Source organism: Ursus americanus, chromosome 14 (assembly GCF_024610735.1).
Source record: "Ursus americanus isolate L20-20 chromosome 14, mUrsAme1.1.p, whole genome shotgun sequence".
In the NCBI taxonomy this organism is placed as follows: domain Eukaryota; kingdom Metazoa; phylum Chordata; class Mammalia; order Carnivora; family Ursidae; genus Ursus; species Ursus americanus.
Genome location: NC_142140.1, coordinates 59605016 through 59632782, shown reverse-complemented (window position 1 = coordinate 59632782; position 27767 = coordinate 59605016). Strand labels below are relative to the sequence as shown.

The following is a 27767-nucleotide window of genomic DNA, read 5'->3' as shown; positions in this document are numbered from 1 at the left end:
CAGAAAACACACCAAATGTCCCTGGACTGGCAGAGGGACCAGAAAACCGTGAACGTCCACACGATGGAAGGCCAGGGAACATGACAAGGAGCTGATCTCTAATGCTCGCAAGAACACGGATGACGGGGCGCCTGGGTGGCACAGCGGTTAAGCGTCTGCCTTCGGCTCAGGGCGTGATCCCGGTGTTATGGGATCGAGCCCCACATCAGGCTCTTCCGCTATGAGCCTGCTTCTTCCTCTCCCACTTCCCCTGCTTGTGTTCCCTCTCTCGCTGGCTGTCTCTATCTCTGTCGAATAAATAAATAAAATCTTTAAAAAAAAAAAAAAAAAAGAACACGGATGACTGTCACAGGAGCTCTGCTGAGGGAAGAAGCCAACCCCCTACCGCGTGATTCCATCTTTGTGATGCCCGGAAAAGACAAAGGTGTAAAGGACAAACCAGACCCTTTCCTGGGAAGGGCTGGGGGCAAGGGAATGGGTGTGAGGGGGCTTCGGGAGTGACGAAAAGATTTTATTTATTTATTAAGAATTTAAAAAAAATTATTTGAGAGGGGAGCCTGAGTGGCTCAGTTGGTTAAGCATCTGCCTTCAGCTTGGGTCATGGTCTCGGGGTCCTGGAACCAAGTCCCACGTCGGGCTCCTTGCTTGGTAGGGAGCCTGCTTCTCTTTCTCTCTCTGCCTCTCCCCTGCTCGTGTTCCCTCTCTATCTCAAATAAATAAATAAAATCCTTAAAAAAAATTAAAAACATTTATTTGAGAGAGAAACAGAGAAGGAGAGCACAAGCAGGGGAGGGGATGGGAAAGAGATAAGCACACTCCGCGCTGAACTCGGAGCCCAAAGTGGGGCTCGATCCCATAACCCTGAGATCGTGACCTGAGCTGAAACCCAGAGTCGGACACTTAATGAACTGAGCCACCCAGGCACCCCAAGATTCTATTTCTTGATTATGGTGGTGATTACACAGCTACATGCTTTTGTCAACATTCACAGAACTGTCTACTGAGCAGGGTGAATTTCTCTGCAATGAGTAATTCTCAGTAAGCGACTGTGTTTGTGTCCTTGGACAGCTGCAACCAGTGGCCACAAACTGGGTGACTTGAAACAATAGAAATTCATCCTCTCCCAGTTCTGGAGCCAGAAGTTCAGGGTCCTTCCTGCCTCGTCCAGCCTCTGGGGGCCCCAGGAGCCCCTGGGCTTGTGGCCTCCGTCCCTCCATGTCTGCCTCCATCCATGCCTGGTCTTTGTCAGATTTCCCGTGCGTGTGTCTTATAAAGATGATAGTCATTAGATTTAGGGCCCACCTAAGTCACCTAGGATGATCTCATCTCAAGATCCCTCACTTGATTACAACAGCAAAACCCCTACTTCCAAACATTCACAGACTCTGGGAATTTGGATGGGGACATCTCTTTCAGGGACCACCGTTCAACCCAATAAACCTTACTTAAAAATAAAAACACGAGGGCCCATAACAGGACACTTCCTCCCAAATACTTCAGCTGGTACATTTTGCCTGGGCATATTTGGAAGCAAAATCCTAGCCGGCATATCCTTTCATCCACAGATGTTTCCAGGTGTGTCTCTAAAGCAGATTCCCACCTGGGGACAGTTCTGGCCCCAGGGGACACCAGCTCATGTCAGGGGACGCTTGTGGTCATCAGGACTGGGGGCACTCCTGGCATCACATGAGTGGGGGCTGGCGACACTGCTCAGCCCCCGCAGTGCCCTGGACCCCCAAAGAGGATGACCCCACACCCACCCCTGCCCCTGCAGTGTCCTCAGTGCCAGGAAAGCCGGAGCGACCTGGCTTACAGTGAAGCGTGTGTGACTCTGGGCATCCCAGCCCTGTCTGTGACCGTGTGTGTGACAAGGTCCAACAAGGGGGGACAACCGTGATGATCCTGAGTGTCCCCGCCCTGTAACCTGGGGCGCTTTATCATGAGTGGTCCCGAGCATTTCATTCACACACATAGACGCAGACACGCACGCGCGCGCACACACACACACACACACACACACACACACACACACACACACCACTGGAGTCGGGAGCCTCAGCTGCAATCCCTGCTTGCCCCCTGGCGGCCGCAGGGGCACACACACACACACACACACACACACACACACACACCCTGCTCCTCGCAGCACACCCTAACCTGGAACCCTGGCCGCATTCCCCGTGGGGGCTAACCTCACTTTGGAAGGACTCCTCTGGCTCCCAGGGCCCCTACTCGGTAGTCATGGGGCTGAGCTGGGTCTGTGGAGTGGCATGGGCCTGGGGTCAAGAACCCCACATGGAAGAGACCCATTGAGCAGAAGGAAATCCAGGATGGAGCAGCCAGCCAGGAGACTGGTCAGAAGGACCATTGGCTTCCTCTGACCTTGGTTTGGGGGAGGGGGGAAAGGGAGTCTTGGCGTCAGAGCTGGGGGATGCGAGAGGGTCAGCGGGGAGGGGTAAGGGAGTCAGCTGGGCACAAGTGTCTGCGGGGGGGCGGTGTCATGGGGCGGGCAGGAGAAAAGAGAGGTGTGAGGGATAGAGTGTGGAGAGGAGATGAGGGCAGAGGCAAGGCCTAAGCCCTGGAGGGGCTGGTGGGCCCCCACCTGTTACTTGGGGCCCCCTGCTATTACCTGGGGCTACCATTTATAACCTGGAGCCCTCACCTGTAAGCTGGGGCTGCTGTCTGCAAACCTGATCACTCCATTGATAATCTGAGGCTGCCCACCTGTAACCCAGGGCCTGTGTCTGTAACCTGGGGCTCCCTCCGATTGCCTGAGGTCCCCCACCTGTAAGCTGGGGCCCTTGATCAGTAACATAGGGGCTGTAACCTGGGACCCTCTATAACCTGGGCCCCCACCTACAACCTAGAGCTTCCACATATAACCTGGGGTCTCGTTGGGGCACCTGGGGGGCTAAGCCGTTAAGCGTCTGCCTTCGGCTCAGGTCATGATCCCAGGGTCCTGGGATCGAGACCCACATCGGGCTCCCTGCTCGGGGGGAAGTCTGCTTCTCCCTCTCACACTCCCCTTGCTTGTGTTCCCTCTCTCGCTGTCTCTCTCTGTCAAATAAATAAATAAATAAAATCTTTAAAGAAAAAACCCCAAAAACCTGGGGTCTCGCATTATAACCTGCCTCCCCATCCCCCATAACCTGGATTCCCAGCTCCACCATGGATCTGGGTAGGTGGCTTCCTCTCTGCAAGCCTCAGTCAGTTCACCTGTGATAGCACATTCCATCGCCCCAAACGCAACCACGTCTCGATCAGCCATCAACCCCACCCTCCCCCCAGCCCCAGCCCCTGGCCCCCACAAGCCCCCTTCCTGTCCGTGGATGAGCCTGTCCTGGATGTGTCACACACATGGATTCACACGCCGTGGGGCCTTCTGTGTCTGGTTCTTTCCCTGAGCGTCGTGGGCTCAGGGTCTGTCCCCAAGGCAGCGCGTGTGGGCACCTCGCTCCTGTTCGCGGCCCAGGGATGCTCCCGTGTGTGGTGGACACGTCTCATGTGTATCCGTTCACCTGTGGGTGGACATCTGTTTTTTTCCCCACTTCTGTCTGCCGTGAATCATGCCGTTGCGAATGCGCCCTGTACAAGTTTGTGTGTGGACATGTGGGCCCACGCCCAGGATAGGAGCGGCCAGGCCACACGGAAACACTTTATTTAACCTTTTGGCTTTTTTCCAAAGTGGCTGCACCATTTGCACTAGATTTCCAGTTTCTCCACGTCCTTGTCAACACTTATTATTGTCCACCGTTTTTGTCATAGCCATGCCTGTGGATGTGAAGTGGTTCATTTTAATAACATATTTCTTTTCATTTATTTTATTATTTTTTTTTAAGATTTTATTTATTTATTTATCTGACAGAGATAGAGACAGCCAGCGAGAGAGGGAACACAAGCAGGGGGAGTGGGAGAGGAAGAAGCAGGCCCATAGCATAGGAGCCTGATGTGGGGCTCGATCCCATAACGCCGGGATCACGCCCTGAGCCGAAGGCAGACGCTTAACCGCTGTGCCACCCAGGCGCCCCAATTCTTTTCATTTAACATAACCAAGATTGTCATTTCATTGTGCAATCAATGTAAATTATTAACAAGATACTGTATACGTTTATACCTTTTCATGTAAAGCCTTGGAAATTGTGTGTCGTCACACAGAACATCTCAGTTTGGGCAACCACATTACAAGAGTTTAATGGACACATGTGGCCAGTGCTACTGTCACAGGTAGCACAGCTCTCATTGCCGAGGACACAGCAATGACCAAGACATATCCAGCCCTGGGCCCAGAGAGCTCCCAGTCTAGTGCCAGACACGGAAGAAAAACGGGTAAAGAAGTATATGAGATGATTTCTCCCCATGACAAGTTTTGAAAAGGAAATGAAACTGATCAGGGCTGTCCTCCAGGGAATGACCCAGAGGGCTTCTCTGGGAGGAGGTGTCATCTGGGCTTAAGGTGCCTTCAACAACTCTTTCTACATGGTCACCAAACATGTCCTGAGTCCCTTCCATGGGGCCTGTCCCTCAGGAGAGGGGGCTGGGCTCTGTGAAGGAATGGGAAGCCTACAGACACCGAGGTTTCAAGAATTTGGGGTGTAAGCCAGCAGCCACGGCAGTGCAGGATACCAAAGAGATTTGAGTCGGGCGGCAGCCCCCCCGTTCTGTTTTACGGGAGAGATTATCTAGAACCCGTGATACCTCCTCCTGAAATGTTTGGTGGAAATTCACCAAGGAAAGGTGTAGGCCTTAATTGTCTTTGTCGAAAAAATTTTCACTACAGGTTTTCCTTTGGTATAAGACTATGCTGATTATCCATTTCCTCTTGAGTGTCTATCATTTTGGTGTCTTTCAAGGCCGTGTTCCATTTATGGGCATGGAGTTAAATTTATGGGCACAGAGTCGTTTCTAGTATGTAATCCTTTTTAATAGCTTTGGGGTCTGTCGTGATAGCCTTTCTTTCATTCCTGACGTTGGTCATCTTTCTTTCTTGGTCAGTCTGGTTAGAGTTTTGTCATTTTTTCCAAATCTCTTCAAAGAACATTCTTTGGGTTTCACTGATTTTTCCTGTTCTTTTTCTATTGTCCTCCCTTGGCTTCTGCTCTGATCTTTACAATCTCCTTCTCAACAGGAGTTGGGGAGTTGCGGTCATTTGAGAATGTGATGAAACTCATGGATGGTCCCCCGCAGCACGCACATGGGCACACGCAGTGCCGCGCAGACTTTTAGGGAGTCCACAGGTCTTGGGCTCAGAACTACCAGCCTGGAGCCCAAATCTGATGGTGTCAGCTCCCGCAGTTCCCACTGTCTGGCAGTGGGAAAGCCGGAGCGTCACACGAAACTAGCGGTTTGTTCCTGCAAAAAATGATCATCGAGCTCTCCGGAGCAGAGAGGTAGGAGCATACACGTAGCTGGTGCAAGGGGGGCTTTTGGAATTCATCAAGCCAAATTTTGTCAACCGTTTGCGGACGCCGGGAGCTCGGTCAGGGCCCGCGGAGACTTGGCACAGGCCTGGAATTGGCAACTCTGGGCTATCTATCTAATCTATCTATATCTATCTATCTATCATCTATCTATCTATCATCTATCTATCTTTAAAGTCATCTCCACGCCCGATGGAGGGGGCGTCGACCTCACGACCCCGACATTCAGACTCACAGGCTCCGCCGACTGGCCGGCCAGGCGCCCCTAGCTTCGGGCTACTTTCTGACCCTTGACCTAACCTGGAAGGGGGCCCGGGCACAGGGGCCCCAGCAGGCACCCCCGGGAGCCCCGAGCCGCGTGCCCCGGCCCACGAGGGCTCTGCCCGCCGCACAGCCGTTCCCAGGTGGCCGTTGTCGCTCACGACCTCCGGCCCCAGCCCCGAGCCCCTCCGAGGTCAGCACCGCGGGTTCTTCTCCCGGCTCCCGCTTCCCGCCAACCCCCCCCACCCCGTGACGGGCGCCTCTGCCGGCCAATGAGCCAAGATGTAGCCACTCCCCGGGGCGGGGCCGAGAGTGAACCAATCCCCGCTTGGGCGCCCGCCTGGGTCCAACCGGCCCAATCGGCAGCGGCGGTGGGGCGGGATGTGGGGGCGTGGCCTTCCGGCTCAGCCAACGGGCGGGCACGTTGGCGGCGGGAGGGGCGGGCCCCGCCGCGGGCGTGCGGCGGCGCGGCGGCGCAGGGCGGGGGCGGGAGGTAAACAAGATGGCGGCGGCGTGTCGGGCGCGGAAGGGGGAGGCGGCCCGGGGTGTCCGCGACTGAGGCGGGGCGCGGGAGGCAGCGGCGGCGGGCGCCGGCCGGCTCCGCGCCGCCTTGCATGGGCTGGGCCCCCGCGCCGCCCCGCCTGCTCCACACGTGCGGCGGCTGCGGCGGGGGCACGCGCCGTCCGGGCCCCGGCGGCCTCGGGAACCCCCGGCCGGGGCCTTCGGCCTGCGCCGCTTCAGCCGCCCGGAGCCCTGCGGGTCCCCGCGCCCCGCGGCCCGCGGCCGACGGCGTTCGTGGCCGAGAGCGAGCGTGGGCTGCCGTTTGGGGCGGGGGGCGGCCGCTCCGGGGTCCCAGGCCGGTGTGGGGGCGCCCCGGCGGCGGCCGGCTCCGACGGAAGTTGCTCCCCGCGGCGGGAGGGCCCCGGGCAGCCCCCCGGCCCCCCGACGCGCGCCCGGGGCTGGCGGGGGCGGACTTCGGTGCCCCCCGCGCGGTCCGGATAGGCACCTGCCGCTGCCTCGGGCCCCCAGGACGGCGGGCCCGGCCGGGAGCCGCCCCCAGCAGCGCGCCCGGCCCCCAGCGAAGCTCGGCTGCGCAGCCTGGGGCCCTGGGGCCGGCCGGCCGCCGCGGGGCCCTCTCTGGGCGCGCGCCACGGCCCGCTGGTAATGCCCGTCCCGGAGAAGACTTGGTTTGGCCGCACCGGTGTTTGTCCGAGGGTCTAAAGTCCCTGGAGAATGACCTAGCACTTGGAAGCCCCACCGGCCTCCTGAGGGCCCCCGTGGACGCGCCGGCCCGACCCGAAGCTGCGAGGCGGGCAGGCACCCAGACTTGCGACCCTCCGCACCGTCGGGTGCCGGGGTTCTGGGCCAGGCGCGCCTCTTGAACTCACGACTAGGACAATCGTTTCTTTTCGAAGAAGGGTTTTCCTCCTTTTTTGTTTTCCTTTCTTTCTTTTTTCTTTATTTCCCTTTTTCTTTCTTTCTTCTTCTTCTTTTTTTTTTTTTTTTTGCTTTTTTGTTGACTTTTGTTTTTTGGGGTTTTGTTTTGTTTTTTTTTGGAGAAGGGAACTTTAGTGGGACAAAAGGAAGAACCGCGCGCACCAGGGGCAATAGATAAGGGAGATAAGGAACCACCGGCGAGAGTCGGAGGCGTTGGGTCCAGGATGGATGTGGCCGACCCGCAGCAGATGGGCATGTTTACAGAGGGGGAGCTGATGTCCGTGGGGATGGACACGTTCATCCACCGCATCGACTCCACGGAAGTCATCTACCAGCCCCGGCGCAAGCGGGCCAAGCTCATCGGCAAGTACTTGATGGGAGACCTGCTGGGGGAGGGGTCCTACGGCAAGGTGAAGGAGGTGCTGGACTCGGAGACGCTGTGCAGGAGAGCTGTCAAAATCCTCAAGAAGAAGAAGTTGCGAAGGATCCCCAATGGGGAGGCGAACGTCAAGAAGTAAGTGTGGGCTTCCTGGGTCAGTGTGTGGCCAGCTAGCAAGGTTGGTCATCTTCCTTCCTTCCCTCTTTTCTCCTTCCTTCCTTCCTTCCTTCCTTCCTCCCTCCCTCCCTCCCTTTCCTTAAAATTTGTAGGTGACCAGCCAGCTTCCGTGTGGTGCTTGCTAGAGAAAGTGTTGTTGGAAACTGCTGAAGTAGTCTGACAAAGTCAGGCTCGTGTGTTGCACCTGGGTGTCCCCTTTCTTCAGATGCTGGTGTCAAAGCCTTTGGAGTGGGTTGCACCCCATCCCCCTTCACCCTCCCAGCTGTCTGAAGAATTTAGGTGCCCAGTGGAACCAGCCAATGTTTATTTGGTCCTGAGAATTTGTGTTCCTAAACGGCCCTGGCACCACCAGCAGGTTTTCTGCACAGCATGCGGCTGTTACTAGGGCCCGGGAAATGCGATTTGTTTACCCTGTTGGAGGGGAGCCCTGCGGTTGCCAAAAATAATTGTTTGCACTGGCTTATCGGTCAGCAGGGGGTAACTTAGCCCTTTCTTGCTCACTTGGGATGTGACACTAGACACATCTGCGACTGCAGGCCCAGGTGACTCCTGGGAGAGGAATCAGCTTGTGTCCTGGCAAACTTTTTACCCGAACTTCTCCAGGTGCGTGTCAGCTCCTAGGCATCGCAGAGGTGTTGGTGTCTGCCTCCAGGAGTCTCCCCAACCCCCAAGGACGGTGGGAGCCCTGTGTCCGTCCCTCTTGCTCGGTTCAGGAGGGGGCGCCCCTTCTTATGGCTGCCACCCACTGCGACCCCGCCCCGCCTGGGCTCGTGCTCCTCCCAGCCTCTAGTTTCCAAGAAGGGGTTTATCTAGCAGGCCAGGCGGGCCGGGTGGCAGGACTGACTGACGACCTTGGACGTCCCAGCACGTCCCAGCACGTCCTGGCGTTGGCCCTCCCTCCAGGCCCGTCCTGGAAAGTGCTGCTCCCCTGTCCGCTTTCACCTCCCCCCTTCCTGGCCCAGCCTGCTCTCACGCATAAGCTGAGCTGTTTTCACTTGCTCTGTTCACTTGCTCTGTGCCCGCGTGGTTCTGGGCGTGGTGAAATTGTGGATGGAACAGAGAACCGAAACTGGGCTGGCTCTGGTGCTTGTGCCCCAGCTAGTCAGAGCAGACTTCTTCCAGTGCGGTCCGAAGGCAAGGTGGGTGGCATTTTGAGGCCTCTCTACGCTCTTCGTGTCCCAGCCTGTGGACGTGGAGCAGGGATGGCCTGTGCCCTAGGGCCCGTTTCTTACCTGTGAGGTGGGACTGGGCAGGGGCCCCTATGTGCTGGGGGAAACTGAGGCAGGGGGCAAGCCAGTGCCCTCCTAAAGTCCACACAACTGAGTCAGACATCCTCACTCGACTGCCGGCTTCGAAGTCCTGTTTTCTCATTAAGCCAGAAGCCCCTGGGGGTTATGTGGCTTCAGGCTGCCGGTTCGCCTACACTGCAGGTTGGGGGGCAGTGAGCTGCTGCTTCCTGGCTTCCTGGATCGTGCCCCTGGAAACAAAGCCCTCTGCCAATCTCTGGGGTTCATCTGTGTCTTCCAGGCTCCTCTCAGGTCTCATCCCCAGATATGTCTGGGCAGCAGGGTGCCGGTCTCTTCCTGCGTGGTTGAACTCTGCTAGTTGGAGGCAGCGTGGGTCCATGGAGGTGTTCTGGCTGGCCACGTTGTTCCATGCTGCTCTGGTACCCCAGGCCCCGGCCTCTTGGGAGCAGTACCCCGAGGTTCCCAGAGTCCTTGAGTCCGTTCAAGGGCCCAGGCTGGGTTTCAGCACCAATTGATGTGTGGCTAGAGACACCCAAGCCCACGCTGCTGGCTTCCTGGGCAGCTGATGGCCGCAGAGTTGAGCAGGTCGCAGAGCTCTGCGGACCCCTGCTGCGGTGGACGGGTGCTGTTGGGGTGGGCAGTTGCCTGCCTCCGCTGAGGCACAGTGTACGTGTTGTGGAGGCAGTCATTCATGAGATGCAGCGTGCATTTGACAAACGCACACACCCAAGGTCAAGTTAAAGGATGTTTTGCCACCTCCAGGAGTTCCCTTGTGCCGCGTGGGAGACAGAAATGACCAGAGGCTGACCAGAGGGTTGATGAGCACTGGTGTCCCTGTCTCTGCTTTCCTGAATGGTCAGCCAGGACGCCAAGAGCTTGTGGAGACATCTGGGTGTGCAGTGTTGAGGCTGCAGGGAGCTCGGTCCTGCAGTGTCCGTCAGAAGAACCTGAGGGGAAACTGAGGCCTGGGAGGCAGAGCGTTGGGGTCCCCAGCTGGCTCGGCAGTTAGCATAAGGTGTCACAGCTGCAAGGCACTGTGCCTATTTCATCAGCTCAGGGCCCAGCTCTCATAGGAAGCAAAGGGGTGTCCTTGCAAGGGGAGGTCCAGGCTCCCTGGCCAGTGCTGCCAGCCGGCTGCAGGGAAAAAAGGCTCCTTTGTCTTCAAGAGGTTTAATAAACTCCAATAGCTTTTCTCCAAGTGAAGTGCCTGGAACCCCCAGACAAGCTTTAGGAGTCCCGACTTTTTTCTTAAAGCTTTTTTCTTAAAGAATGTCGTCTGTGATCAAGGTGGGGGGTGTTCAGGACATCCCCCCTTCATGTGGTTTCCTCCCAGGAACTGCCATGGACCTGTGCTTGCCCCCACTGTCCTTCACACTTCTTAAAACTAGTACGTTCTTTTTTTTTTTTTTTTTAAGATTTTATGTATTTATTCGACAGAGATAGACAGCCAGCGAGAGAGGGAACACAAGCAGGGGGAGTGGGAGAGGAAGAAGCAGGCTCCCAGCGGAGGAGCCTGATGTGGGGCTCGATCCCATAACGCCGGGATCACGCCCTGAGCCGAAGGCAGACGCTTAACCGCTGCGCCACCCAGGCGCCCCAAAACTAGTACGTTCTTATAGAGCAAGAAAGTTTCAGAAAGCTTCAAGTTAAAAAAAAAAAAAGAATCATTCATGATTTCAGAACTGACACATCTTGCCAAATTCCTTCAAGTCTTTTTTGTTGTTGTTGTTTTAATCTGTCCAAGCACTTTTTATATATCCCTGTCATTTTTATTATTTTATTTTTATCCCCCATTATTTTTAGAAAATCAGTTGTACTTGTTTTTCTTTTTTCTTTCTTTTTTTTTTTTTTTAAGATTTATTTATTTATTTGACAGAGAGTGCAAGGGCACAAGCAGGACCAGAGGCAGAGGCAGAGGGAGAAGCAGGCTGCCCTCTGAGCAGGGAGCCCGATGTGGGGCTCAGTCCCAGGACCCCAGGTCATGACCTGAGCTGAAGGCAGATGCTTCACCGACTGAGCCACCCAGATGCCCTGTGCTTGTTTTTCTAACAGGCAGTAGGATCACATGGACTGAGCCTGTAAAAGTCGGGATGGGGGTGTGTGTGGAGTCTCCCTCACTCCGTCCTGGGGCGGCGGGAGGGCAGCGGTTGCGCACGGGGCAGCTGTCCCCGCAACAACGTGCAAACGCTGCCGCTCCCTTTTCAGAGTCTCATGCGTCACCGGACGTTCTCTGGGGGTATTCTTCCGTCAGCTGTTTAGAAATGTAAAAATCGCTTGTTGGTCACCGCAGTATCGTCATGGGGGCAGTGGTTCTGGACCCCTGCCCTTCTGCCTGAGCCAGTCTGCTTTTCTGATGTCAGGTTTCCAGGTCGGGTCTCCGTGGTGGTCTTGTTGGGGGTGGCAGGGCTCCATGGCCAGGTCTAACCTACCTTGTGCTGGTGACTCTGTTTACTGTGTTGGTGAATTACCTGGTGTCACGTCCCATAATAAGTGCAAGGGTATTTCAAGGGCATATCCCCACAAGTGGAGTTTTTGGGTTAGAGGGAGCGCGTGTACGTTTGATAAGCTGCGTCCAGACTGCCGGTCCCCCCAGCCTCCCCAGCCAGTCTCGTCCAGCAGGCTTCTGCGTCCTGAGTGACCCCCAGGAGCACTGGGTCCTCGGCAGACGGGCGGCAACTCCGTAAGCAGGTGCCGGTTTCCAGGCTGGGGCCTCAGTGAGGCCGGGACCGCCTTCTGATGATTGGCGGATAGTTGGATCTGGGTAGCGAGTGGTTGGGATTTTAGTGTGTCCTGAATCAGAGCTCTGGACTTCGTCGGCTCTTGTTCTTGTTCCAAGTGGCCTCTACAGCATCTGCCCCTCCCCCTGCCCCGTATTGGGAAGGGCTCCACTGTGAGCCCAGGCTGGCTGGCCACCAGAGGGGGCGGCAGGAGGGCGAGGCAGCTCACCCACAGTGAAGGTCCTGGCGGCCTCCCTGATGTCTGGTCTTCCCCTCGCGGGGGCGGGGGTGGGCATTGATTCTGAAATGTGGGAGCTCAGGGCCACACTGGGCTCTGGGGGCCGTTGGGATGTGTGCCAGTCCTGGGAGCGTATGAAATACTGCCAAAGCTTCCCTTTATCCTGGATCCACCATGTGGCCGAACTGCAGTTTATTCTTGCAACAGCTTTGTCGATACGTAACGCACATACCAAACTTCATGGTGTTAAGGTGTATTTCAGTGGCATTAACCAGGTTGTGAAACTCAACACTACCTAACTGCAGAACATTTCAGCTCCCCAAAAGGAAACCCCATCCCATCAGCTGTCACGCCCCATCACCAGCCCCCATGAGCGTCCTTCCCGTCTGTGGAGGAGCCTGTTCTGGACGTGTCACACACGTGGACTCCCACGCCGCGTGGCCTTCTGTGTCTGGTTCCCTCCCTGAGTGTCGTGGGCTCGGGGTCCATTCCCAGGGCAGCGCGGGTGGGCGCTTCGCTCCTGCTCGTGGCCGAGGGACATGCCCGCACATGGGTGGATGTGTTCTGTTTATCCACTTACCACCGATGGGTCTTTGGGTTGTATCCACTTGATGCCTTTTATGAGTCATGCTGCTGGGGACGTGTGGACAAGTGTCTGTGTTGAGTTGCAGTTTTAGCAATTTCCCCTTGTTTTAGTCTCATTCCTGGGCCTCTGAGGGCCTCTGGTCGTATGTTTAGAAGCATCAACAGAGGGGCTGAGCGGCGAGGAGGATCTTGGTCCGTGTCCCTTGGGCACCCGGCGGACCCTTCTTTGTCTGGAGGGGAGTGACGTCGGAGCTCCCTGGGTGGCTCAGTCTCACTGTGGGATGTGTGGAGCTGGTGCTTCTCGGAGTGGCCGTGGGCCTGTCCCTGCGTGTTCTGTTTTGGTCCGTCCCGGCTGCGGAGGCAGCTACTTTGCATTTCTCTGTAAGCCTGAACGGCTTTATGACCCTCATTCAGTTTTTCTTCTGGTTAATCAATAAGCAGTCCACTTTGGTTAGGCAGCAACCCTGGGCAGGTCCCAGGCAGCTGGCGGGGGGGGGGGGGGGGTGTTAGTGAACACAGCGCAGAGCCCCTGGGGGGGAGGTGGGCCGGAAGTCACCATTTCCTCTGCCTTCACTTCCTGCATCCTGGCTGAGCTCCTCGCTTTTCCTTTTTCTTTAAACATTGTTTTTTCTTGTTTTTGGACCCGAGATATAACTTGTAGGAGACCTAGAAAATACAGAGGTGATAGAAACCCCCTCGGTACACCCTGGGGGTCGCTGGGCCTACCCTCCTGCCGAGGTGGAGCTCTGAGCGAGTGGCTCCCCCCGCCCCTCTGTTAGAGTCTGACGTTGTGTCCGTTCTGTCCTGGCGTCAGGAACATGGTTTATGTGTTTACACACGGTGCTCTGATCACAGTTAACTGAGCAAACACATGAGCAGTCCCCCACAGCCACGGTGGGTCTGCCCCGTTCTGTTAGAGTGAGGCCTTTTCTTGAAGAACATACTTTACGGACATCGGAACGGGAGTGTTGAGGTGTTTGAGTGCAGAGGAAAGGGTGCTGCACCCTGCTTTGGTTGGGAGTTCGTGACGTGAACATCTCACAGCAGATGAACGTTTATTTGGCGGTGATTTCATCCTGACGGCAATGGGCGGAGCGGGAGGCACGGCCTGGGTTGTCCCAAGACACGAGAAGAGAATGCAGAGCTTGTAGGCGCACCCTCTTACCAGCAAGGACCAAGGGTGCGCTTTCTGAGGGCTCCTTGACTTGCAGAGGGGTCCCTGCTCCAGAGCTGCCGTGTGGTTTTGTTGGCTGCCAGGGCTGGGAGTTTAGAAGTGGGGTCACAGGGACGGCTCACAGAGGCTGCACGGAGCTCAGCTGTAAACTCTGCAGTCCTGCTTCCTTCGCACCTGTCCCCCACAGGGGGCTGCCATTCAGCTGGATAGAGGAAGGGCCTCCTTGTCTCAACACATGTGTTTTATTTTTATTTTTGTAATTTTCATTTTATTTTATTTTTTAAGTAGGCTCCACGCCCAGCGTGGGGCCAGAACTCACCACCCTGAGATCAAGAGTCCCGTGCTCTGCTGACTGAGCCAGCCAGGCGCCCCATGAACACATGGTTTTAGTTGTGTTACCCGTACCTGAAGTGATCTCTTTGGATGAAGAGGAAGAATGCCCTGAGGAAGTTTCTGGGGCTAGGAGGTTGGTGTGGACGGTTGGAGGAAGCCCCTGGATCCCCAGGCTGCAGTCAGCTGACCTGAGCTGTCCCAGTGTGTTGGGGAACCTCATTCCAGTGCTGGGGTGTGTACTGACGGTTCCCAGTCCTGTGTGCTGTCCCAGGAAGCTGGAGCTTGGAGGAGTTGGGGTCTGTCTGTGGCTGACCCCTCCGTCCCCAGGGGCCATGCAGCGCTTGCTAACCTAGCTTTCATCCTGCATGGATGCCCTTCTCCTATGGGGCCGTCTCACTTGTGTGCCTTTGCTGAATCCACCCTGGCTGCAGACCCTTGACAGGTGCCCACACAGCTGCCTCCCAGGCCTGGCTGCTGACCAGGTAGTTCGGTGGGTGTTGGCCAGACTGGGTGGACAGTGGGTGCTGGATGGTAGTCTCTGAGAGGAGCTGCTCTGCACTCAGGCCAAGCAGCACATGGCAGTGACGCCACACGCTGCCGGCTGGGGGCTGCCGGCCGGCCATGCTGTGTTAGTGGGTGCTGCTGCCGCCGCACATCTATCAGATGGAGATGGAGCGCGATGGGCCAGTGGGTGGAGAGTTTCTGGGGCACAGGTGAGCTCTGGGCACCAGGCTGGGAGAGTCAGGGCAGTGGGATGGTTTGGGTGGGAGGCGGTGGAGGAAGGAGGGAGGGAGGAAGACAGGGCCTGGGTTCCAGGGATGACTTGCGCTGGGTGGGGGGTGGCTTGAGGGTCTGCCCCAACCCGTCAGGGACTTTCTTACCCTTTATAGCAGAGCTCTCACACAACACTCTCCCGCCCCCAGAGGACAGTTAGCTGTGTCTGGAGATGTCTGTGGTCGTCAGGACTGGGGTGCTTCTGGCACTGAGGGGGTGGGGGCCAGGGATGCTGCTGACCCCCCAGTGCCCAGGATGTCCCCACAGAGAGTGACCTGCCCAGAATGTCAGCAGGGCCCAGGGGAACAAACCCGGCATTAATTATTTGGAAAAAATATTGAGTCTGCCCCCTGCACACGCTGGACGCCAGAGTAAACCCCCAGGGGTAGAGGGTACAAACCAGGGCGACCCCAGCGTCTGTGAGTCACCCGGACTCCATGTGTGTGGTGAAGTGTGTGCGGCATCCTGGGACCTAGGGAGTACGATGGTTAGGGCACCTTCTGAACAGGGAAAACCAGGGTAGAATCCTTGTCGCAGCTGGAACCCTCTGGTGGGGGTGGGAACAGGTTTCTGCCAGTGAGTTTGTGGGAAAGTGGCTGCGAGGCTGTGCTTTGTTCTGTGAGTTGGTGGCTTCCTGGGCTCTGGGTCTGGGTTCTCCAGTCTGGGGTGGGGGCCATGCACAAATGCCATTTCTGGGGCCCTGGAATCTGTATGGCAGTAGCTGCTGCGTGGTTCCAGGCTTCACAGCCCTATAGAGAGCCGGCACTCAGGACGGTGAGTGGTGTCGGGGGCACAGGATTCATGCACTTGGAGGGGGTGGCTGTCAGGAGGGGCCTCCTGGAAGAGGCAGCCTTCTCATAGAGCCTGGACAGCGGGACAGATGTGACCTGAGTCTCTGAGGACGACGGGGTCTCCCCTGCCCAGCTGTTCTTATGTCCCATGCTTGGGTTTCCTGGTGAGGTCTTCTAAAAAAAACTTCATTGAGATATTATTCACAATCATACAATTTGGTGGCATTTAGTGTATTCCTAGGGATTCCCTTTATATTATTCCAGAACATTGCATCACCCCAAAAGGAAACCCCGTCCCCATCAGCAGTCTCCTTCCCAGCCCCCGGCCCCCGCGAGCCCCCTTCCCATCCGTGGAGGAGCCTGTTCTGGACGTGTCACACACGTGGACTCACACGCCATGGGGCTTTGTGTGTCTGGTTCCCTCCCTGAGCGTCGTGGGCTTGGGGTCCATCCCCGGGCAGTGCGGGTGGGCGCCGCGCTCCTGCTCATGGCCCAGGGAGCCTCCCGTGTGTGGTGGATGCGTTGTGTTTGTCTGTCTGCCTGTGATGGGCACTGGGGCTGTTGCCACGTCGGGGCTTCTGTGGGTGGTGCTGCCGCGAACGTGCTCGTGCGGCTTTCTGTGTGGACGTACTCTGGTTGTTACGGGCACACACCTGCAGCGAAGTTGCTGGTTCAGCTGATAACTTGACCATACCCTCCCCCAACACCTGGTAGCTGCGTGGGCCTGTCTCCTGCTCAGACCCTGGGCAGGTGAAGCATCAGAAGGCCAGACAGCGCTGGGCACAGGCCCGTGGGCGAGATTGGTGCCAGGTGGGCGGCTGTGCCGTGACATCCATTCTGGTGGGGCCGGTGGGGCTGCTTTCTCCCCGTGCGTGGACTGGAGCAGCTGAGGTCTGCAGGGCTCTCCATCTTTCCTGCAGGGCTGTGGGGGGCCAGGGAGAGGAAGGGAGCCCTCGTGGAGACCGTCCGGCTGTGGCACGGTGCCTGGGGCTTTGTTCCTGTGGGGAGGCACAGAAGGGTGCTGGGTGGACTGGGGCAGCCTGGCCCTGCCGGGTAGCTGAGCCCCGGCTTCTTCACATAGGAGCTGCTCCCTCCACACTTCAGCTGCTCCGCCTGTGTCACAGCGCTGTGATCTTTTATAAAGAAAATCTGTTCTGTTAAGATGTTTAAAAAGCATCCTGATTGCATTGTCCCTGTCGAAGCCCCGAAGACTCGGGGAGACCCTGTTGCTGTCACTGGATGGAACTGCTCACTTGGAAGGGGCAGCAGAAAAGCGTCTCCGGGTTCTCCTGGTGCCTGCGCACCTCAGAGCCTGGTGTGTCCTCTGTACGGCACCCGGAGGGCACGCTCCCCCTTCTTACCAAGCAGAGGGTGCAGGGTGTTCCGAACACACACGGCATCAGCCATTCCCGCTGGCGGCTCCGCTGATGTCTCTGTTTTTTGTCTTCAGGGAAATCCAACTTCTGAGGAGATTACGGCACAAAAACGTCATCCAGCTGGTGGACGTGTTGTACAATGAAGAGAAGCAGAAAATATATCCTTGTGGCAGCTGGTCTGCCAGAGCGCCAGGTCAGGGCTGCGTGGGAGGGGGCGCAGGGGGCGGGGCTCAGAGTGCTGTCTTCCTAACCCTAAACCCGCCCCTCTGTGACTCCAGGTGGTAGACCAGCCAGCCCTGGTCAGTGGTCAGCCTTGTCCAGCTAGTGCCATAGGGCATGGGCCATAAAACACTCAGGTCACCTGCCAGGTCCCCATAGTGTCTCAGACCTCCTTGTGCGGATGCTGGGGTCTTTCTTTTACCCTGTGCCCTGGAGTGGAAGTGCTGGGTCTAGGTGACCCTGGGTTTAGGGGGCCTCGTCGCGAGTGCTCTCCTTGCCTCTGGAATTCAGGCTCCCGTCTTGCCCTTCAGGGCTGCTCTGGGGTAGAATGTGGGGTGAGGAATGTGTCATTCTGCAGGAATGCTTCCCTGGGAGTGTCCTCGGCTTTTGCCCTTTACTCTCTGGGGATGGGCTCCCATCTCTTCCAGGCAGTGTGGCTCTGGCCAGCTCCAGGTCTAGGGAGCAGGCGTGTGCGGGCCCTAGGTCTAGCTGGGGGGCTGCTGTCTTCCCACAGAAGTGCTGGGCACGGGGTGACAGGGTTTCCAGCACGTGGCTCCTCTCCAGCGTGCTCTCACGGCCACCTCTGCTGGAGACGCAGTAGGGGTTTTGTCCTTCTCTCCTGCTGGCCTGAGACACTCAGCCACTTCCACTGTGGCCCGGCCACCCCCAGATCTTCATTCCCCTGGCTCCAAGGCCCCGTCCTCCTCCGGCTCGGAGCCCCTCATCCTCCTGTGTTTCCCATCAGCTTGTAGGCCCTTGCCCCACCTGCCCCGCCCTCCTGCCCTGCAAGCTTTGTCTCCTTACTTCCTGTGGGGCTGGGGGTAGAGCTGGAGCTCCTCAGGGTGTTGAATGTCTGGGGAGGGCTTCTTGTGTGTCCGGGGCACTGAGGCCAGACGAGGCAGCCACAGACCTCTACAAGTTGACTCGGTGGGGGGGGGGGCGTCGGTGGAGGAGCAGAGATGCCCTGCAGGCCCTGTAATCCCTTGTCTTTCTTGCTGTCTTCCGGTGCTCCTGCTGGTCTTTAATAGAGCCGTCAGATGTGCTCGGGGTCTTCTCCCCCAGGCCCTCCCCATGAGCACCTGCCATCTGTTCCCTGGGAATAGGCCCTGCCTGGGGTGGGGGTCTCTGCCAGTCCGAGGTTTCCTTAGCACCCCACGTATATGGTGATGGAGTACTGCGTGTGCGGCATGCAGGAGATGCTGGACAGTGTGCCAGAGAAGCGCTTCCCCGTGTGCCAGGCCCACGGGTAGGTGCTTGCCGCTGGGGCCCCATGGCCGCCCCTCCCTCCTGCGGGGTCGCCCACGGGCCCATGCGCTTCAAGGATCCAGTCCTGTGTTCAAACGAGTTTCTTTTTTCTTTTGGGCAGAGGGAGGGGCGGAGGGAGAGAGAATCTCGAGCTGACTTCCCGCTGAGTGCAGCACCCAACATGGGCTCGATCTCACGACCCTGAGATCACGACCTGAGCCCAAATCAGAGTCAGACGGTTAGCCGACTGCAACAGCCAGATGCCCCTCAGACAGGTTTCCGATCATCAGGGACGTGAAAGCTCAAGTGTGTTTCAAGCCTCAGCTTCAGGGGCTCAGTCTGCTTCACACTCAGCCCAGCTGCTGTGGACAGAGCCCCTCTGTATGCCTCCCTGCCCTGGTGTGCTCACTGCCGCCGCAGGCTTTGAGACCTTGTCGTCCCTGAGAAGTCCCTGACAGTGACCTGAACTGCCACAGGCCAGCTGGCCCTCCTGGGGGTGTCACACGTCCCTGGCCCCAGGAACACTTCAGGGAGATGACACGGTCACATCGAAGCCAGGCCAGTTAGACAACACAGCACAGTCCTTGGGCCCGTGGGGATCATGAAGAAGGGCTGCCTGGGTGGGGGAGGAGCTCGGGGCCGGGGAGCCCTCTGCCTTCCCAGGAGGCTTAGGTTGGAGTGGTCCCCAGCCCTTGTGGGGCAGGAATCGCTTGGCTGGGCCACCTGTCCTGTCATTCCTGTGTGCCTGGCCGCAAGGACTCCCTGGCCTTTGTCTCCTGTCTTTGGTCCTGCTGGGTTTACCCCAGGTGGCTGCTGTGCCAGGGGGGCCTGACGGACGGGACGGAAGCCCTCGGTGGGACCGGTCACGGAGGTCTGTCCCGCAGGTACTTCTGCCAGCTGGTGGACGGCCTGGAGTACCTGCACAGCCAGGGCATCGTGCACAAGGACATCAAGCCGGGCAACCTGCTGCTCACCACCAGCGGCACGCTCAAGATCTCCGACCTGGGTGTGGCTGAGGTAGGCGCCCATCCTTCAGCGCACTGGCGGGCGACTGCCCCCCCAAGGCCCACGCCCTGAGGGCCGCCTGCTCTTGCTGCAGGCGCTGCACCCTTTTGCTGAGGACGACACGTGCCGCACGAGCCAGGGCTCCCCAGCATTCCAGCCCCCTGAGATTGCCAATGGCCTCGACACCTTCTCTGGCTTTAAGGTGGACATCTGGTCAGCTGGGGTCACTCTGTAAGTGCCCAGGGGCCTTAGTCCCCCTGCTCTGCCCCCTCTCCCCCCTCCAAGGGCCCCTCCTTTGCCCACCAAGACTCAGGCACCCTGTTTGGGCTCCAGGGTTCTCAAACCTGCCCCTCTTAGTGGGTCCCCCAGACACCATTCCGGGGTATGCTGAGGTGGCCAGAGTGCCAGAGAGACCGTGGAGCCAAGATTAGGAGCCCCCTGTGGGTAGAAGCAGATGGGACTGCTTCCCACCTTGTGGGGTCCTCAGGGTCAGAGACCTGGTGTGGGGGCGCACACACAGACTGGCCGTCGTCCTCGGGCTGCCCCCGGCCTTCTGCCTTGGTTGCCGAGGGCTTGTCCTCGTCGCCTTCCTGCGGGTTTACATGGCAGGGTCACAGTGTTTCTGGCTCGACTCCTCGTGATGTCATCGGACGGAGTTCTCAGACACGGCGGGCTGCAGTGCTGCTCAGCCGGCCGCGAGGTGCCCCCCACCCAGGTTCTGCTTTTCCGTCCGTCTGGGCACAGCCCTGAGTACCCGTGCACTAGCCGTGCTCCGTGGGGCCCTCCCCACCCCTGCAGCAGGGGGTGTGCCGCAGACATGGCCCAGCCTAAGCACTGACCAGCGCGGTCCAGGACCTGCCCTCCTACCCCCACTTGCGGGGCAGCTGCTGGCTGGCGCGGGTGGTCCATTTTATTTTTATTCTTATTTGATTGATTGGTTGGTTGTGGGCTCCATGCTGAGCATTGTGGAGCCCAGCGTGAGGCTCGAACTCAACGACCCTGAGATCCACTGTTGGACGCTTAACCGACTGAGCCACCCAGGCGTCCCCATTTTGTTTTGTTGGGAGATAATGCACGTACCACAGGATCCACCCTTCTCAGATGTACGATGCAGTGGGTTTGGTATTTTCAGAGTGGTGCAGCCCCCACCGCCATCTATTCCAGAACATTCCTGTCACCCGGTATGAGGCCTCACAGGCGCGGGTGGTTTAAGGCTCTGTGCCAGGCTGGTTCCAGGCCGGGGCCACAGGAGAAGCCCCGACTGACCAGGCCTCTCTCCTTCCCGTCGGGGGCGAAGCTATAACATCACCACAGGCCTGTACCCGTTCGAGGGGGACAACATCTACAAGTTGTTTGAGAACATCGGGAAGGGAGACTACACGATCCCGGGTGACTGCGGCCCCCCGCTCTCGGACTTGCTGAGAGGTGAGGCCCTCGGGACAGCACCGGTGGGGCTGGAGGTGTTGGGAATGGGCTGCCAGGGGGTGATGGGGGTCTTAGGGGTGCCTCTGGAGAGCTGGGTCTCCTCTCTGCAGCCCCCACCCCGCTCCACCCCCTAGGGAATGGGCCCAGTTAGTGGAGAGCGGCTGAGGCTGGGACGGGCTTACAGCTGCCTTGGTCCTTTTGTTCCACCCTCTTGTGACCCCCAGCCACGGCCCTCAGAGGGACCTAGCTGCCGGCTGCCGGGTCCCTGGGTCTCTTCCTGCTGCATATTCCAGGCTGTGCAGCAGGTGGCGCTGTGCAGCCACAGCCGTGGGCCTGTTGGGGGATGGGCCCAGCAGCTGTGGGCTGGCGGGGGGTGGCGGGGGGAGCCACAGCTGATGTTTGGCTGGAGCCTGTGTGTGATAATAGAGCACGTGCAGAGTGTCGCCCCCACGTGTCGCCAGCGTGTCCCCGGTACCTGAGAGTCACTGAGATGCGGCCTCAGGCTCCATTCCGGCGTGGAACTGGCTCTGCAGTTCACGCAGAGCGCTCAGTCCTCTTCCAGGCTGCATGTCACTTACAGTTGAAACAGTAGATTCCCGTGACTCCAGGAGTACTTGAGAGTTTTCTAGTAACAGAGTCACGCTGGTTTTTAAGTTTCGGTGAGAGTGACACAGAGCTCAAGCCAGCCTGCTTGTCTGCAGCAGCCGGACTCCACCCCCCGGGCACAGGCCTGCATTGGCAGCACCCCTCCCCCGGGACCCTCCGAGACAGCTGGGTGGGTGTAGCCCTGCCCCATTCCCACTGCGTGCTGTGGCCCAGCCCTCCTGCTGCTCAGACCTGGCCTCCTCCCAAGTTCTTGGAAGTTCTCGGGCACTCTCTGTGGGCAGGTTGTGCTGTCAGCTGTCCCTATCCTCGAGGGTGCCCAGAGCACAGCCCTCTGACCCCCCCTCCCCCACTGAGGACCATTCCACTGGGGGTCACTGCAGAGTCGGCTACGAGGGCAGACGGGGCTCTTTCTTGACAGGTGCAGGCCGGCGGGCGTGTTTTCTGAATGAGGCTTTGTTGCCTCAGTCCATTACTACTCATACTCTTCTCAGTGCTGGACACGGTCCCTGTCGGGGTGACGACTTAAATGGCGGAGGGTGTCAGGGTCCCTGTCTCCAGATGCAGGGGGGGCAGCCCCATCCCTTACCTCCTCCACGGCATTTGCCCTCAGGCCGAGGTGGCCAGTGCTTCTGGTCTGCACATCCCCCTGCGCCCACGCCCCTGCTTCAGGGCCTTTGCACTGGGGGTACACGGTGCAGTGCGGAGGCTCTTCCCACAGCCGGGACTGCTGGGGTGGCTCCCTGTGTCTCCTAGAGCACCATCCTGGCCCTGAGGCCTGGTGGTGCTCCTCCTTGCCTGCAACCTGAGCACTGAGGCCAGGACCCCTGGTCTTCCCTGCTCTTCGGCACTGCTCAGACCTTCAGCTTTCTGAGCACCCAGCTCTCCAAGTAGCCGCACGTTTCCTGAGAACGAAGCTGCCCGCCAAGGGGGAGACGTGCAGAGCTCTCAGAGCTGTGCACCCCCGCCCCCTTCTCTGCATGACGCTTGTGGAGCTCCACCCTCCTGTTGGAAAGGGGAGGCAGACGCTGCGGGCTCTGGGGTGGGCAGGGAGCAGGCCCGCGTGTTTCGTCGTCCGCCCGCACGTGGACAGGCTGTGCGTTACTGGGATGGGACTATCCTGCTTCTCAGCAGCTCTGGTGTCCTCGGAGGGGCATTTGCTGTCCTTTTGCTGTCTTCCCAGCCATTCCCATTATCTGCGGCTTTGCCTCTTTCTGCCGGGCAGCCTCCTGGGGCTGCAGGGCCTCATCTTCACACAGTTACAGGCTCTGCCTCTTTGCCCCATGCCCGGGTCAGCCCTGTTGGTGGCGACCAGGCCCATGGGGGGCTGCGATGGGCGGGGGTGCTTGGAGCACTCTGAGCTGGGGCCCCACTCCCACATGCCAGTGTCACCTCCTCCTGGGGGTGTCCTCTGCACAGGCTGACATGGGGCAGGGCAGGGGCCACGTGCCCAGCACTGACTCCCCACGGCCTGCTGGTCTTCTGTCAGGGATGCTGGAATACGAGCCAGCCAGGAGGTTCTCCATACAGCAGATCAGACAACACAGGTGAGTCCCTGTGGGGCCCAGCTGTGGGGGGTCGGGGTCCTCGTGGTGGGAGTCAATGGGGAGATTCTGGGGGTGCACGGATGTGCACGGTGGTATTGGGTGGGGGTGGGATATGGGGGTCTGGAGTTACGGGGGCCTTTCTGGCCCTCGGTCTCCTACCCGCCCTCCCCCTCCCCATACAGATTTTAGGGGTGGGCCCTGAGGTCAAGAGGAGCCCCTGTCCCAAGGGCGAGACTGACATAGGGAGCTGGGCGAGCCTCCAGGCTGTCCTGACTTGCTGACTTCCACAGCTGGTTCCGGAAGAAGCACCCGCCAGCTGAGGAGCTGGTACCCATCCCACCGAGCACAGACTGCAAGGATCGCTGGCGCGGCATGACGGTGGTGCCCTACCTGGAGGACCTGCACGGCTGTGCCGATGACAACGGGGAGGAGGACCTGTTCGATATCGAGGACGACATCATCTATACTCAGGACTTCACGGTGCCCGGTGAGTCCGGCTGCCACTGCAGCTTCACAGCCTGGCCTCCGTGTCCACCTGCCTACGTGGCAGAGCTCACGTCTCCGTGTCCCCGACCTGACCTCAACCTCGGAGGGCCAGCTGAGAGCACAGACAGCCGTGGGGGTGTGGCCGGTCCTCCTCTCCCCCACGGAAGCAGGTGGGGATCCTGGAGGGCAGAAGCCACCCAGGGCGCCCTCCTGTGTTCTGGGAAGTGCACATCACGTCCTACCAGGTGGTGAGAGATGGGGGACGCCCCTCTGACGGCCCTGAGAGGGTCCAGTGGCCCTCCTGGTGCCTGGCTGCCCACCCTGACACATGTCGCCTTGCTTCCCCAGGTGGCGAGGAGGCGTCTGAGGCAGGGCTTAGAGAGGAGAGAGGCACGCAGAAGAGCCAGTGCTCAGACCTTTCTGGAGAGGAAGCTGAGGCCGGGGGCGCAGAGGAGCTCGAGGCCTTAGTGTAGCGCTGCCCCTGCCCCGCCCCCCCCCCCCCCCCGCAGCGCCACCCAGTGCCATACAGGGCCAGGCCTCGGCACCCTCCCACCGACCCTCCCTGACCCTGCCCAGGTATCTGAGGGCGGCCAGGGCAGCTGCCCCAACCCCCACAGTGTTCACTGTTCTGTTCTGGGGCCAGTTTCACAGGTTCCCGTCATAAAGGTTTGCCCTGCTGTGTGTGTGTGGGTGGTGCTTGTCTCCCTTTTCCCCGGCTCGTTTGCCACGTTAGATTTTTATTGTGGAATAAACTGGTGTGGGGGGGTAGCCCGTGTGGTTGGTGGGGCCCCTGGGGACACCCCCCTGGGCAGTAACACTGTGGGCCCGGAGCTGTTTTGCTGGCAGAGCTGGAGCGGGGCTCATGCGTCCCATCCCGCAGGGGGCCTGCTTGGGGGTCTGTGGTGCACGTTTTGGAGCTGACACGTGCTGCACCCCAAGTGGCTGTGGCTTTGGCTCAGCTGTGTGCCTGTGGAGTCCCAGGAGGTGAGGTGCGCATGATGTCCGTGGCCTGGCAGCGGTCTGTCCCCTACGTAGAACAGGAGAGGAGTTTCCTGTCTCTCAGAGGTACTGGGCTGTTATGTCAGGTCCTCGGGAGTGACCCTCGGTGGCAGGCCATCTGCTCTCCCAGCAAGGCAGAGTGAGGGCTCTGCCAGATCCCCAGAACCTTGCCAGCCCACTGACTACGTGAGTGAGAGGCCAGGAGCTACCTTGTGTGGTTGGGGAGGGCTGATGCAGTAGCGGCTTTCCAGGCTGGAGTCAGATGCCTGGCCTGAGAACGTCCGTCCGTGGTAGCAGTAGCAGAGCTCTGCTCCAGGACCAGTGGGTTAGCAGTGAGCTGTGCTGTGGCCACGTCCCCTCTTCACTCCAGTCCCCATGCTGCGGTCACCCTCAGAGGCGCTCAGCTGCTTGGCCTTGGTCTCCCGGCACTGTCCCCACTGTGGGGTTCTGCCTCCCACCCCGAAAGCTGGGTGCTGGGCTTTGGGCCAGAGGCGGGTGGTTGTGGCTGATGCTCCAGTCCTTTGAGGATGAGGAGGCCAGATCCTGTGCCCCCCCCCCGCCGCCCCCCCCCCCCCCCCCCGCCTAGCCACAGTAGCTGCTGTGCCAATAGCTGGGCTCCAGGTGGTCTGTGCGGAGCTGTGGTACTCGGTGCCCGCGTGGCCCCTCCTCCATTGGAGCAGGGCACCTGACCCCCCACGAGACCTCTCCCTGGCAGGAATCTGTCAGCAGTGAGGAGCTCTGACCTAGGATGCTTCCTGTGTGCATAGGGGTGGCTCACGGCAAGTTCCAGAAGCTGCTGAGTCAGATACTGGAGGCCGTTGGCCTAGAGGGGGCGCTGTGCTGGAGAAGAGGCGGACTGGAGGCAGCCGAGGGCAGCTTCCCACCTGTGTCCCAGGAGGGTGGGCTAGGGGCAGCAGGCCGATTTTCCATGTGCACTGAATGAGCTACATGGGCCCTAGCAGGTTGGCTGACCCCTGCATGCCCTCCCCCCACCCCCGCCGCACACCTCAGAGCACAGGAGTGCAGGCAACCGTGCAGCCCCAGGCCTGTGGCCCCCGGATGCCAGCAAGGACTGGTGTTGCCTGGTAGCGAGTAGGGGCACGGCAGGCCCCGGCTCTGATCTCTTCATCCGGTGCCCAGTATGGGGAGCTGAGGCTGGCCTCAAGGGGAAAGATGAGTGTTGCACACCTGGCCTGAGCCCAACCCCTCCCAAGCCCCACAGGGCCCAGTGAGATCTGGTCTCCACACAGGTGAGCGGGCCCAGCACAGGGTCCTGTGCCCCAGGACCCTGGTCCTTCACCATGTGCTGGGGTGGAGGGGGAGCCAGGCAGCCCAGGCCCACCTGAGTGCAGAAACCCTGCTCACACGTGAGCAGGCGGGTGAACGTGGGCTGGGCCCCCCACCTTGGCTGGCCACTCCAAGGCCATTGCTCCCTCCAGCTGGATGAGGGGCCCTGCAGGCGGGACCTGGGAGGGACAGGTGGGACAGGTGGTAGAGGAGCCCGTGCCTGGCTGGGTGGAGAGGACCTAGGCCTGGGGATTGGGGTGGTGGGGGCAGGGGTGTTGGTCTCGGGCCCCCATCAGCCCACACTTGCCCTCTCCCTCCTAGGACAGGTCCCAGAGGAGGAGGCTGGTCAGAACGGGCAGAGCCGGGGCCCACCCAAAGTGGTGTGCATGAATGGCACAGAGTCGGCCCAGCTGAGCACCAAATCAAAGGTGGAGCGCCGGGCCAGCGCGGCCTCCAACCCCACCCGCAAGGCCTGCTCGGCCAGCAGCAAGATCCGCCGGCTGTCGGCTTGCAAGCAGCAATGAGGGCAGTCACCCACAGGTAGGCTGCTGTGGGGGCCTGTGGGAGTGGGGGGGGCCGAACCATGGGCCCTGGCAGCGCTTGGCCCGACTCACAGCTACAGCCACTGCTGACCAGGGCCAGTTCTGCCTTCCCTGTTCTGTCAGGCTGTGCCCACTGCCCCAGGACACTGGCCCGTCGGTGGGGGTCGGGCAGCAGCTCCCGTGTGTAGGAGGGGGGCGCCTCACACTGGCGGCCCGTCCTGCCAGCTCCGGGTGATGCTGGGCTCAGCCCAGAGGCATATGAGGCACTGGGTGGGTGGGTGGGAGGTTGGGATGTCTTCAGTTGGGCCCAGGCTGTCATCCTGGTGGCTGCTTGGCCCCCCTCTGCTTCCTCTTCCCTCCCCTGCCTGCCCCAGTCCAAGAAGGTGTGTATGGTGGGAAATTAAGCCCTAGGGGTGCTGGAGATCCCATCATCTGCTCAGGATGCAGGCGGGGAGCTACCCCCCGCACCCTCACTCAAAAGCCCTGTGGTGTGTGGTGCCTGTCTGCCAGCATTGGAACCAGCCAGGAGGGCTGGGAGTGCGGCTTCCTCTGTGGAGGCTGGTGCTTAACTTCCCTGGGCAGGGAGTGAACTGCAGGGTAACCCTTGGAGTCAGCGCAACCTTCCTTGGTCTGACAGCCCCAAATGAGCAGGCCTCAGTTTTCCCTGCCCTGTCAGCAGACCCCAGGGTGGGGCCTGCCTCCTGGGGTGCAGAGCCTGTTTGCTGGCCCAGGGGTGACCCGTCTGTTCCTGTCTGCAGCCCGTCTCATGGAGCCCCAGCCAGGCGCCACGGCCCAGGTCCTCAGTCTTCCCGCCGACTGCTGGCCCACGCCTGCTGCCCAGGAAGGCCACCACCACACCCTCCTTGCCGACTGCCCCTTGGGAAGCCAGGGGTCCTGGAGGGCCGTGGCTGGGGGACAGCAGGGACTGGGATCTGGCTTTCCCGTCGCGGCCAGCGGACACGACCTCTTGTTGACTTTGCAGCCCTGTGCCGAGCCCCTTCCCCTGGCCCAGGGAGGAGGGAGCGCACCGGCAGGCGGGCCCTGTGGGAAGCCCTTGCCATGCACTTTATGTTCAGACTACTGGTTCTCGCCCCACCCCTGACTTCTTTTTACTCTGCTCCACGTTAGCGCCTCCCACACCTAGTGATGTGTTCAGACAAACCACAGCCACAGCAGGAGCCGGTATGAAGAACAGGCCTGTCAACCAAGATGCATGCCCAGAGCCCAAGGGGGCCAGGCGGCCGCCTTGTTTTTGTCGTTCGGTTGGTTCCTTTCTTTTTTCCTTTTTTTAAGAAAAATAAAGCAGGTGGATTTGAGCTGTGGTTGTGAAGGGTGTTTGGGAGTTGTTGGGTGCCACCACATCCTGCAGCTAGGGAAGCTGAGTCCCAGCCCCTGTTGTGGACCTCCCAGGCCCGGGGGCAGGCTGGGGTCTGCAGAGGGGTGAGACCTGGGGCTTCCATGGGGGTTAGCCCTTGGCCACGCTGGACATCAGTGCTCTCAGCG

General features: G+C 59.5%; 1 protein-coding gene across 5 annotated transcripts; it reads left to right on the top strand.

Moving 5' to 3' along the window:
- Positions 1-7126: 7126 nt before the first annotated feature.
- On the top strand, positions 7127-27580 carry STK11 (serine/threonine kinase 11). 5 transcript variants are annotated; one of them, XM_045800216.2, is made up of 10 exons: positions 7127-7629; positions 16981-17064; positions 18282-18371; positions 19255-19387; positions 19470-19606; positions 20673-20800; positions 22893-22950; positions 23241-23437; positions 26049-26262; positions 27023-27580. In XM_045800216.2, exons 1-10 carry the CDS (start codon positions 7340-7342, stop codon positions 27390-27392), a joined length of 1701 nt encoding a protein of 566 aa, XP_045656172.1. In that variant the 5' UTR covers positions 7127-7339; the 3' UTR covers positions 27393-27580. The 5 variants fall into 5 exon arrangements, with proteins under 5 accessions (XP_045656172.1, XP_045656174.1, XP_087723581.1 ...); XM_045800218.2 differs by having other exon boundaries at positions 26044-26262; positions 27023-27161; XM_045800217.2 differs by lacking the exon at positions 7127-7629 and adding an exon at positions 7665-8274.
- Positions 27581-27767: the final 187 nt, after the last annotated feature.